The sequence below is a fragment of the Clinocottus analis genome, unplaced genomic scaffold, assembly GCF_023055335.1.
Source record: "Clinocottus analis isolate CAN_PGR_092001 unplaced genomic scaffold, fCliAna1.0.p SCAF_24, whole genome shotgun sequence".
NCBI classification, from domain to species: Eukaryota; Metazoa; Chordata; class Actinopteri; order Perciformes; family Cottidae; genus Clinocottus; species Clinocottus analis.
Genome location: NW_027175976.1, coordinates 7233873 through 7247500, shown reverse-complemented (window position 1 = coordinate 7247500; position 13628 = coordinate 7233873). Strand labels below are relative to the sequence as shown.

The 13628-nt window shown below is 46.3% G+C and overlaps 2 protein-coding genes across 3 annotated transcripts in view; one reads left to right on the top strand and one right to left on the bottom strand.

The window, feature by feature from the left end:
* LOC137794269 (prospero homeobox protein 1-like) overlaps positions 1 to 9176 on the top strand; it is a 32129-nt gene extending 22953 nt beyond the window's left edge. For both annotated transcript variants that reach the window (XM_068590996.1, XM_068590998.1), the window contains exon 7: positions 7480 to 9176. In XM_068590996.1, the coding sequence (XP_068447097.1) occupies positions 7480 to 7665 (186 nt within the window). In that variant the 3' untranslated portion in view covers positions 7666 to 9176. The remainder of the gene's footprint in view (positions 1 to 7479) is intronic.
* The window catches only part of ccdc28a (coiled-coil domain containing 28A), a 142844-nt gene that overhangs the window by 109063 nt on the left and 20153 nt on the right, over positions 1 to 13628 (bottom strand). The gene's annotated exons all lie outside the window — the stretch shown is intronic.

Below are 13628 nucleotides of genomic sequence, written 5' to 3'. Positions count from 1 at the left end.
CCGTCACCTTTTTTGACACGGGGGGGGCGGCGACGTGTTCGCCGCCGACGCACTTGGTCGCGATTAAGAAGAGCTGGATTGTTACAGCATTCTGTTGCTCAAAGACGTGGACTTTCCCCTCAATGAAGGGCGCAACCATATGAACATTTTGAGAAAACACGGTTGACTACGCACACACACACACACCCCCTCACACGCATACATACAGTATAAGCCCTTAATCTATGTGAACACACTCTTTGTTGCTGTCACTCAATGTCATTTAAGCAAGTATGAGCACCAAGTAACCAAGTCTTCCTCACTGTCCCTGCCTCTGCTTGACAGAGAGCGGTATGGTACAGACAATGCCACCTGCCAGTTTCAGTCACTATAATTATAGCTATCTGCTTGCAATGTGTGTGTGCGTGTGCGCGTGCGTGTGTGGGTGTGGGTGTGTGTGTGTGTCTTAGTATTCCAGTGGAGAAGAAGAAGGCATCATCTTTGTCACTGAGCCTGATTGGAGTCACGAGGGGGCGGTGTATGTGCGCGTGTGTGTGTGTGTGTGTGCCTTGGTCTTCCTGTATGCGTGTGTGTATGTGTGTGTGTGTGTGTGTGTGTGTGTGCATGCAGTGATTCCCTTCCCCTGCCCCAGCTGTCTCCTTAGCTTTAACAATAGGCCTGGTAACAAAGACGTGGCCTTCAGCCTCCGTCATGTGATACGAGTGGTCTGCAGCCTCTCAGTCAGATGACCCGGGCTATTGTCCTCTATGGGTGACACACACTTGCACACGCACACACACACACACACACACACACACACAGCACAGAACACACACCAATCCAAGGAAGCAAAGCACGCGTGTGAACCAACACACACAAACTGCAGTGTGCGGCGATACGAAGACACACACACACAAGCACATAGAAGAAAAAGGAGAAACACGCGCTCATGAGATAGTGAGAACACACACACACACACACACACACACACAGAGAGACGCAATCTCAGGACGCAGACCCTTCCTCTCGGTCACATGCAGTCGGAACAAAGAGAAACTTTATTGCCATTGTCTTGGTGACAGTGAGATCAGTGGCTGATTGACAAAAGAGCAGCTGAGAAAGGAAACATATTGCTGATGTCCTGGAGGAACCTCCAGGCTCCACTTCTACCTTCGATTTCACGCTGAAAAAAAGGCAGCTGGCCAAAGATGTGAAGCCGTGATGGAGAGATGGAATTATGTCTCTAAAATGGACGTTTCTGGAGCGACGGGGTGAAAGACTCCGAGATATATTTATGTGCGGTAGCAATGTAGAGGAGCAGAGATGAAAAGAGTCCCGCCTCCTTTCCTGAACAACTTCAGTAAAAACGATGTTGTATATTAACCGTTTGGTGGAAAGTCAAGGTCAAGGGTCAAAGGCCTGAGGTCAAGTCCAAGACGATGACAAGACGATGTCGCATTTGAACATTTTCTTCCGCAAAGCTGAGAGCAACTTCTTTCATTCGCCTCTTTATCAGATATTTAAATGTGGTGACCTTTTTATTTCTGACGTTCCTGTCAAAACTCAGGACTTGAAGGACTGAAGTTGAGTGAAAATCCTCTTTAATCTTCGGCTATCTTGTGCTCCACCACTCACGGAGCCTGTCACGCGAGCATCATCCGTTATCGTGTGTGTGGAAGCAGGAAACAGAAGCTGATGCTGCAGGAGCCCTCAGATAGACAGAGGGAACACACACACACACACACACACACACACACACACACACACACACACACAGTTGTGTGCTTGTGTCTGTGTGTGTGTGTGTAATTGGAGTTTCAAACCAAAACACCAATGTTTGGACACAAATTAAGGAGTGTCCTTTTGATGTGTGAATCGGTGTGTGTGTGTGTGTGTGTGTGTGTGAGTGTGACCTAACCAGAAAAGCCAGAGACGGCTCCGCCCCCTTTCCCCCCCAGATACATAGAGGTTAAAATCAGATCAGAATTCAAATAGAGATGGAAAACACATGAATTGTTCGGCCACGTGAGCGAGCTGAGCAGAGATTCCTTCCTTATTTATTTAATCACTCAAACAATCACGTCTATCTGCACAAAATAAAATGACACAAATGGACCAAATTATGAAGGAGAAAGATGAGTGAAAGAACTGTTCGTCATATTTTCCTGCCAGCGCGTGTGTGTGTGTGCGCGTGTGTGTGTGTGTGTGTGTGTGTGTGTGTGTGTGTGTGTGTGTGTGTGTGTGTGTGTGAGACGAAAGCCAGACCTGATAGGGAAAGAGAGGCAGAGTGAGAGAGGAGAGGAAAAAGGAAGCAGATGCTTGTGTGTTGGCACAAAAATGACCCGTCAGTCCACACAAACACAGACACACACACACACACACACACACACACACACAGGCGCCGTCCGCAGAAGGAGCAGTTGTCTCGATGATAGAAAAATACTCCTGACCAACAGCAAAGTGGACCTGGAGGCCACAGAGCAACGCGGCCTCCGAGTGAAACATCTGCAACCAAAGATTTGAAAATGATCAATAATGAAATGACAATAAACGAGACGTGAGCTTTAAAAAAAGAAAAAAAGAGCGATTTACAACACACTAAACCAGCGTAGACACACTTGAATAAATATTGTCAACGTCTCCGATGTTACTGGAGGGAAGGAGGGAGAAAGAGAAGGAACAACACACACACACACACACACACACACACACAGCCTCCTTCTGTTTGTACACCTTGAGAATCAAACATATGGTGTTTGTACAGTGCCTTCTTAAGAGCCTAGTGTGTGTATGTGTGTGCATGTGTGTGTGTGTGTTTCCTTTTGTGCGAGACGGCGGGTGAGGATGGAAAGGAAACAGAGCGCAAAGGCAGGTGGAGAGACGTAGGGAGAGGTGGGTGAAGTCACACCGCCCAGACGTCTCCATCCGCCGCTCGAGTGGAGGAGAAGAAAAAAAAGCAGTAATCCTTAAGGAGACAGGGGAGGAGGGGAGGGAAGGAGGGGAGGAGGCAGGTGGAGATGGGAGAGGGTCAAAGAGAAGAGAAGAAGGTGAGTAACTGTTGATAGAGAAGAGGGGAAGGTGAAGAAGAGGGGAGGAAAGAAGATTTAAGGAAGAAAAGAAGGCGTGAAGTCTGACTATAAATACGACAAACATAAAGTACGGCAGCATCTCTGACTCGCCACGAGACGCATTTTCTGAATGATGAGGGCCGACGTTCCACATGTAACTTAAGTCTGCGTTAAGTTTGATTCTATTTCGGACGCGTTAAAATGGGACAGTGTATTCAAAGAAGAAGTAACCTACTTACAAAGGACTCTCCTGTTGTCTAAAAATAAGTTTGAGTGCAACACTGCCCTTTGTGCTCGCGGTCCGCGCCGTAAGAAACGACTGAATTAGCAAAGCGGACGTCACTGTTGCTAAGTGCTCGGCTGCTTCCTGCCGATTGGTTTGCGTTCCTGCAGGTGGCGCTCTTCCGCGTGTCACTCGGACGGCGACATTGCCCGAAATGCTTCTGAGAACTTCTCACGCGTTTTCAGACGCTCGGGGAAGTTTTGCGACTTCCCACGCGACTGCGTTTCCAAGAAGAGACGGGGGAGAGAGGAGCCGACGAGGAGGACGATGAAGGGAGCGAGGGAGGATGAGAGGAAGGAGGGAGGGAGGATGAGAGGAAGGAGGGAGCGAGCGAGGGGCGTCCCAGTAGGCCTCTTTGTTGGGCAGCGATGTAGAGATTTACAGGCTCTTGTCCTTCTGTGTGTGTGCGTGTGTGTGTGTGTGTGTGTGTGTGTGTGTGTGTGTGTGTGTGTGTGTGTGTGCGTGTGTGTGTGTGTGAGAAGAGAAAGTAATTGAGCCTCCCTTCATCCAATATTTACCCACCAAACCGGAGCAATCATGCGAATTATGTTTACTGGGAACCAAGTGTCTTTCTTCCTCTTTATCTTGCTTTCCCTTTTCCACACTTTCCCCATTCCTCCCTCGCTCTCTCTCTCCTGGCAACTAGACACCATATCAAGATCCAAGCCAGGAGTAAATGACACACACGCGCGCGCGCGCGCGCACACACACACACACGCACACACGCAGGGGAAACAGGCCCATCTGTATTGATGATGGCCTAATTTAGATCTCTTTATTGGACTGATTTACGATAGCCAGACAAATCTGGGCATCTGGACGCAAGTGTGTGTCTGTATGTGCGTTTGTGTCTTTGTCCAGTCCAGCTGATACCCCGACCGGACGCACAATATCCTCCCTCCCCCCCCCCCCTGCTTCGATTTCGTTTCCTCTCCGGCGTCACAGTCCTGCGCGCCGGTGTAGCGATGGCGCGCGCCACCCTGAAACATTTCTCTTCTTTTTTTTTTTTTGAAACACAGCGATCATCATGCTGAACAAGGCAGAAACACTCCGGCGGCTCCGGGACAAGGTCACTGACTCTCTCCCCGTCTGTCTCGCTGTGTGTAGAGCTTTTTGTTTCGCAGCTCTTTGCGGTTGATATCTCAATATCTCAATCGCAAAAATAATTAAACGTAAGGGCGAGCATGAAGCAAGAGATTTCCCTCAATCAAGGGAACCAGATTGACGATGCTTCAATTTGGAGATTACACATATGGAGGGTGGAGTTCAAAGATGAGGAAAACTCACTTTAATTCACTAAAATGAGACTAATAGTTATGGGAAGACGTTAAAAGGAGTGGATGTGTCTTCTTTTTTTTACGCCAAAATGATCATTTGTGTATCAATTGTTCTCCAGAGTTCCCTTGAATCCTTGAAGAAAGTTGACTTTTCCTCTCATCGCTCCCCGCGAACAGAGAAAGAAAGCAAGGAGGAAGGTCTCGATCCATTGAAGTAAACTAAAAGCATATCTCCTCCGACGACACCTTGAAAAAAAATAAGATGTAGCACTTTAGTAGCACTTAAATGGCACTTACGTGCAGCACTTTGTAGTTTGGCTTTCTTGAGGAAATTGTACTTTCTTGATTCTTGTTGTTCTGAGTTTGTCCTCACGGCTGAATGCACTTATTGGAAGAAGCTTTGGATAAAAGCGCCGGCTAAATGAAGCGTAATGTCATGTAAATGGGGGCCGCTGTGTTTCAGGCGATTTAAATAGGCAGGTTTTAGCCAAGATGCATGTTGGGAAGTCGTGAGCACGAGACGAATGAACACTTTTTCGAAGATTATACTGCACGAGGTGTGCGAGAGTTTATAAACGGATATTCAACATCAAATATAAAAGTAAGAACAATAATTTAAGGTAACAGGAAGTGAGTGATTGAGAAAGAAATAATCCTTTTATGGGGAGAAGTATTCCTTTAAGATAAATTTGTACAACGAAAGGATGAAGGGAAGTAATTCAGGAGGGAGAGGACGCCTCAAAGACACATTTATCTTCAAGATCAAACACAGGTTTCAACTTTTATTTCTCCCAGTGGGCAAATTCACAGAAACTATTAAAAAAAAAAAAAAAAAAACGCCGCTTGACTTTGGGGATCTCTGTTTTTTTGTCCGGAGGTAAAACAAAAAAAGGTTTCAAATGTTACGGCGCCGGCTGAGGTTTAATGATCCAACATCTCAGAAGACAAACCAGCAGAGAGACGATCTTGTTTGATCTCAGTTAAGACGGTTGAACTTTGACCTCTCGGACCCGCAACAAGGGATCATCAGTGACATTTTATAAGCGCTCAGGTGTCGTTTCACCTCCAAATGAAGCGGTTCAGAGGATCTGGCATGTTTCCAACCCACCATGTATCTCCTGTAACGTTGAATCTTTGGTGTGTGTGTGTGTGTGTGTGTGTGTGTGTGTACAGTAGTGTCTATAGCAAGACAGTGACAGAGGGCCTCATTGAAATAACTGTGGTCTCAAGGGGCCGGCTAAAAAGAGAGAGAGGGTAGGTGAGGGGAGACAGAGTATATGAGAGTCCAGGGAATCATTTAGGCTCTGTGAGTGTGTGTGTGTGTGTGTGTGCGTGTGTGTGTGTGTGTGTGTGTGTGTGCATGTGTGTGTGTGGGGTGATTCATCCGTTCTGGTAGCGGCTAACCTTGGCTTGTCCTGCCATGCGTGACGGGGTTAGACCCAGACGGCACTCTGTCGTCCTCTAGGTGTGTTTGTGTGTGTGTGGGTGTGGGTGTGTGTGTGTGTGTGTGTGTGTGTGTGTGTGTGTGTGTGTGTGTGTGTGTGAGAGAGATAAAAGAGAGAGTTTGTTGGGGTTTATAGGAGCATGCACCTCGTCTGGAAGAGTCAGGCTCCTGTGTGCGCTTGTGTATGTGCGTGTGCGTGCGTGTGTGTGTGTGTGTGTGTGTGTGTGTGTGTGTGTGTGTGTGTGTGTGTGTGTGTGTGTGTGTGTGTGTGTGTGTGCATCTGCATGCAAGAAAAAGAGACAAAGAAGAAGAAAAAAGAGAGAGAGGTTGTTTCGTGTCTTTGTATGATCTTGCCCCCGGGAGAAAGGGCAGAAAAAAGAATGAAAAATGTGTGTGTGCCATTGTTCAGCTGTCAAACACACAGTATAAAACACACACACACACACACACACACACACACAGACACACACACACACACACACACATAAAGCCTTGTGATGACAGTATATTTATGCCTGCATGTGGAAAGGACAATTGGATCCCTGCAATCCCTTCATTCTTGTTTAAACTCTGCGACCCCCCACTTCACACACAGACACACACACACACACACACACAAACACACACACGCAGACGTACAAAGTGACAGATTCCAGACAACTGTTCACCTGCCATTGTCAAGGACTGAGTGTGTCATATGTCAATACATGTGTGAGCCTGCGTGTGCATAAGGAACTCCTGACACCAAACAAACGCACACACACACACACACACACACACACACGCACACACACACACACACACGCACACACACAGGGGGCTTTTAAGAAAGGGGAAGTAAATTTAGGGGAAGTTGACAGCTGAGGAAGAACTTGGTCCAGGAATAGTAATCTACATCACGGACACCTGAAACACACGAACACTTAACCAAAGTCTCGCTCGGTTTCAGTCACAGAATCACTTTTTCAGAAGCGACTCGTCTATATTTGAAGATTCAAACTGGGATTTTACACACAACCGAGTTCCTCCACAAAGAAGCACCACTTTAAAATCTCACTCTGATCAGAAGGGTCTTTAACGTAAGTCTGTCAGCATGAAAAAGCAGTAAAACGTGACTAAAAGAAACTTAGAAACCCAGTAAAAATGATTAATAGTGCGGCAGCTCTCGACAGAATATTGTGTTGCATCTAAAAAGTGTGTGTACTTATAGCGCTGTGTTGTGTTGTGCGATCCTGTGTGAAGTCGTCCCAGAATAGCTGCAGATTACTGAGCATGCTTTAGGAGTGAGATGCTCTCCAATCAAACGCTCGTACAGGAAGTAACAGAAAGAGGAAGCTGATTGAAACTTCCCCGTCAGCGCAGACAATCACATCCCGCTCTTCACTCACGACTTTTCCTTTTTTTTTTCTTTCTTTTTTCCGCCCTCAGGTTCCCGAACGGTTTCTGGAGGTTTCCCAGGTGACTCTCCGCGAGTTCTTCAACGCCATCGTGGCGGGGAAGGACGCCGACCCGTCCTGGAAGAAGGCCATCTACAAGGTGATCTGCAAGCTGGACAGCGAGGTTCCCGATGTGTTCAAATCCCCAAACTGCCTACAAGAACTCCTCCACGACTGAAGGAGCGAGGAGAAGAAAAAAACCCTCAGAGGGCCGAGAGGAGAGCGCGGGAGAACGTTTGACGTTCCCGACGCAGAGACTCGGGGTGGTTCTGCAAAAACTGCCCTCAAAATGTTTTATATAGAGAAGAAGAACGAGGCCGGGGGCTCGAACTCAGAGTCAAGTGGTGGGACTTTTATCAATGAAAGCAGACGCAGTGAGATTTGACTGAAAAGCTCCTCCGCCTCCTCTTTCTCCTCCGCTTCGCCGGGATGAGGAAGACGACGGATTCAATTCCTCGGGGGCGAACTCAAAATAAAGATGATAATATATTAAGAAAAAAAAAATCTTTTTATTGTGGATGTTTTTAAGTTACATGGACATTTTTGAGGAAAAAAAAAGGTGATGTTCCTGTATTTTTTTCTCCTTTGTATAAGCTTACTCTTCTATAAACCCTCAGTCACTTGCATAGATACAAACAAGCACACACACACACACACACACACACACACACACGCACACGCGCGCGCGCACACACACCTCTTGAATAGGAAAGCACAGTAGCGTTCCCAAATCCCCACCAGCTGGACATGAATAAACTTAGTTGTTGTTTATTTCCCTTCTTTTGTCCCCTCCTCTTTTGGCTCCTCCCTCTTCCTCTTTTGACTCCTCCCTCTTCCTCTTTTGGCTCCTCCCTCTTCAAACTGTTCTGAGACTTACTGGGTGTTTGTTTTGACCGTGTGGCGCTCCCTGCCCCACCCGCCCCTCTTGGATCATGTTGCATTCAGGCACCCAGAGCATCGAAGACAAACAAAAAATAATAAATAAATAAACATGCATTTCATTTAATAAATCTCAGATCTCGATACTGCCAATCAACGACAACAGATCACAGCATGTATGACATGCACTGCTGTCACAAGGCATTTAGGTCATTTATTTTCAATATTAACTTCTTTTGGACGCTTTTTTTGTCCATTATGTTTCTTATAAAAGACTAAAAGTCTCATTCACATCAATGTGTTGACAGTATTGTTTATAACAGCAACCAAACTATTAATAAGTTTCTCTCTGAATGATGCAAACGCAATAATAATCCTCCACGATGCATCTTTTATCTTTTCACGAATGGACTCAGACACTCGCACAGAGGATTTTTTAACACTTCTCTCAACACTTGATGATCAGACGTTCTTCAAATTGAATTTGTGGATTCAGAGTCGTCGAAATGTCCGATTTTCATAATACAAAATATGTTTTTCTCTTTGCTCTGGGAGGCCGAGGGGAGCAGCTGCAGCGGCCGGGTCACGTGTGAAGTGTTTAAGGTTTTAACAGCAGAAAAAAAAAAAGACATAGGACAAAAATGCTGATATTTGTAGCTTGTATAGATGTAACAATTACTCTGATATTGTTATTATTTATAATTGAAATAATTATTCCTATTAATGTTATTCTGATGATGATTATTATTATTAATGCTTGCTACAGATTTGACCAGTGGTTTTACTTATCGTTTATCCATCACACTGCAACATGAAATAAATTATTCTTTGAAAAAAATAAAAAAATGTTAAAAAAAAAAAGAAAAAAGTGTGCGATTCTGCTTCTCTGTTGTGTGTGTGTGTGTGCGCTCTGCGGAGGTGTGGAGGCCGTCGACCTGCAGAGAGTCGCCTTCGACCTAAGCGGTAACCAGGCAACGTGATGGCCGCTTCGCCTCGCTCGCCCCCCCCCCCCCTCCTCTCTCTCTCTCCGGGTTGTGTATAGGGGACATGTGATCCCTTGTTGTTGCTGATGAATTGAAAAGAGGAGCGCTGTGTGATTATTGTCAGCACAAAAGCCTCAAAAAGCTGCTGACGCCTAGATTAGCCAGTACAAAGACGCAGGGACAGACAAACACAAAAAGACATAGGTGCAGACTCACACTCGTACACACACACACACAAATAAAGGCACAGGGACGAGGCCCGTCTGCCCTCGTTGCCCTTCCATCCTTCTCCCTCCTCCACATGTCCTCTGCTCATCCTCCCCTTGCGTCCTCTCCTATCTCCTCCTTGCCTCCTTCCTCGTAGGTTTTTATTTCTGTCCTCCTCTCACACCACTTACCTCCCTAACACACACACACACACACACACACACACACACACACACACACACACACCATGCCCTCTGTGTGTTGGCGCCCAACACTAACTGGCATCACACAATGCCAACCAGCATCACCAGCATGAGATAAAGTGCCAGCACTCAATGTGTCTCCTCCTCTCTCATACAGGAGATGACAGCAGTGTGTGTAGAAGACATCTCTACACACGCGTGAGTGTGTGTGTGTGTGTGTGCTCAACCTCAAATACAATCCCAACAATGACACAGTGGCATTTATGTGGAATAATGCAAGATTCAAGTACAATTCATGTAAAGTCAGAGCGTGTGTTGTAATAATAATAATCCAGTTTACAAAAATAAAGGAAGTTACTCATTAAAAAAAAAGAGTTTTGTACAATTTTGTAACGAATCACACAAGAGCAACACTTGAAATGCTTTTTGTGATGCGCTCACAAGTCTCGTGGAAGCAAATCGACTGAAACCACTACTATACTATACACTATACTCCAAGAGGAGGTTTCAAAACTGTTATTGCGTAAGTTGGCCCTCAGGTTGGCCCTCAGGTAGTGTCCCTTTAAGAGCTCCAGGAGGCCTCCCACAGTGCAGGTGGAGAACAACAATTAAACGTCTGTAAAGTTTGTCTCTAAGTGCTTTGAGGAAAACAAAAGGCAGAATCATGATCATCTAGTGCAGCGGGCCTCCACTGCCAAAGCTGTTCATTAGAGCAGGGGAGGGGGGCTGAACAGGAGGTGGGGTCACACTTTGCTCTGTATGATCACACACACACACACACACACACACACATGCGTGCGTACACGCCGTCTGCCTGTGAAAGCACATCTGAGCAGCGTAACAATAAAACAGCTGTGTTTGTGTTGGCCCGCTGATTGTTTCGCTCTCAATCGCCGCGCCGTCGTACGCACAGACACACTCGCGCAGACGCGAGCGCACTCGCGCAGACACAAACACACTTATTGTCCTCCGAGATGGCGCGACGGCGATACATCTTGGGTAATGGCCGCTATTATCATGGAGTAGGGAGAGAGTTTATTACGGGGGGAAATGTCTCCTCAACACAACCCTGATAGCTGTAACTGTCTTCTCCGTGTTAACTGCTGCTAAATTGGACGGTGTGTGTGTGTGTGTGTGTGTTGGTGAATGTGTGTGTTCACATCCATATTGGTGGAAGGATGTGATGGCCCAGGATGAGGCACAACATTATGTATGTAGCTACAACAATAGCAATAATTGCTTCCTCGTTACCAAAGACTGCATTTTTTTTAATATAACTCGGCTTATTGGTTTGAAGAATAGTTACAGCGACTTGTTTTCATGCTGTTCATGTCTTTTTCTGTGTTTTTGTTCATAAGAAGCACGGCAAACGCACACAGTGTTGATAAAGATGGGCCTCGCCTTGTGTAATTTCACAGAGATGATGAGTTTGTGAGGAAAACTGAGACCGTTATTCTGCTTGATCATCAATAAATAATGTCAACGACGTGAATCTAAAATGACTCCAGGGTGAAGCAATCATTTTGTGTTGTTAAAAGTACTTTTTTGTTTGATTATTTGATGAGTTGATCTTGATTTGGAGTCACTTCCTGAGTCGAATCTTCTCTATGAGGATGTGCAGCTTTTCTTTTGCCTTTCATGAGGACGTAAAATATATTTTCGCTTCTGTGCTGGCGGCAAAACTTGATCATCTATTCTTAAGACATTTTACAGAAACATCTGGATTAATTGATAATCTGCTGTCTCCTGAACTTTTACAATGAATTATAAGCATGAAGGACAACATTTATGTCTTCATAAATAACTGTAAATAAAGGTAATGCAGTAGAAAAGTGCATTTATTTGCCTAGGCTTCCTGCACAGCAGCAGATTCAGTCCCGTCTCTCGTCGCTATTCAACATGGTTTTCATTGTGTTTTCCAGCTGTGTCGGTGTGTCTGACCTCAGTCTGACCTGTTGGGGAGGTGAACTCCGGTCCAATTATCACTCATTCAAACGCATCAGCTTTGAAAACATCGCTCAAATAAACGGCTGATTGAATCGGACCATCGCCGGCTGCAACGATCACCGTTAGCTTGTTGAAACAGACTTTAATCAGCCGGCGCTGCAGGTTTATTTGCATCGGTTCTTTAAGATGGCACCCAGGTGGATGAAGCTAATTGTTGTTTGGAGCAGCTGCCCCGACAGCGTTTTCACTTCCTTCTCGCAGCGCTCCGCATCCCTTCGTCTCTCTATCAGGTCACGCTCCCACTCCACCTATTTCCTTCTCTCACACACACTCCTACACAAAAATCTACCCTCCCCATCAATCTCTTTATGACAAAACACTTCTACGTGTCGTGGAGTTAGCATCTGTTCTCCGTTGAGTCGCACTATTCGTCCTGTTTCCACTGCATGTATCCATCTCTCCACCCATCCTGAAGTCAAAGAATCCATCCTTCCATCTTCTTTTCTCCTGCCTCCTAACTGATATCAATTTCCTCCTCCCTCCATCCCTCCTTCCATCAGCGGTCTGTTCGCTAATCAAACACCATCTGTCCTTCCATCCCCAACCTGTCAGGAACAGCTGCCAGCCGCTCTCTTAACAACACTTTTAACAACCCCGCCGCATCTTCCCCCGGCCCGCCGCCCACCGCACACCACCGGGGCGGATGTCTCCGATTGAGGGCCGCCGCCAATGCCGCCAATGCCGCCTCCTTTACGGGCCCGCGCCGACACAACAGACACATGTGCGACCAGCGTGCGTACAGAAGCATGTAGCGTAGCCGATCAGAGCGCATGAGGTGATCAGGGTGGAAGGAACTGAGCGTGAGAGCAGAGGGGAACAAAAGGAAAAAAGGGGAACCGTTAAAGTTTTGAACTTCGACTGGCCTCTGGTTGAACCGAAGCAGAGCCGTCAGGAGCCGGCAAAGAAAATGAAATCATTCCAGAGAAAGAGGAATAACGAGCTAGCAGAAGGTATAAACGGAGAGATAAAACAAAGGAGAGATGGCGCTCGGTAAACGAGTAGAAGTCTAAATAGTGATCAAGGGAAGAATCAGCCGCCTGCTCAAAAAAAGGGTTTGCAGCTAATGGTGGAGAGTAAAAGCTCCCAACACAAACACACAAGTACTGTACAATCACCACACACACACACACATGAGAATACAATCACCTTAAACTCACTCACACATGATAGTTTTCTCACACATTTAATACAATCATCCCTCACAGACACGCATCACAAATATAATCACTTACCAGTGCACGTTTACACACATATTTAATACAGTCGTCACACACACACACACACACACACACACACACACACAAACTGCACTGCTGTTGTCGAGAACATGCCAAGACATTTTCAAGTGTTATATCCTGAGGAACTTCCCCAACCAATCATTGGCACATGGGCCAGATGTTCACTGGTGCTTCAATGCAATGTTCTCCTGGCAAACACACACACACACACACACACACACACACACACACACACACACACACACACACACACACACACGGTGTGCAACACTGGCTGGCATCTTTTTCTCGCTCTCCCTTTACGCATATGAGCATTTGATATGAGCCCGAAATGCCAAGACTGCACTTTTTCATCACACAAAGGGGAAGGACAAGCAGTGTGGAGGGGAGGAAGAAATAAAGGAGGAGAGAGAGAAGCCAGAGACAAAATGAGAAAGGCGTGGAGGTAAAACGCTGGAACACGGGAGTCAGGAGGCCAACGGCAGTGGAGAGGAGAAGAAAGAGACCGCATGTGATAAAGACAAATGGCTGAACATCACATCATTAGTGAAAGCAGCAGCATCCTCGTGCCTCATCATGCCCCCTAGTGGGAGAGCTCACACCCGGCGTCGAGTGTGTGCGTGT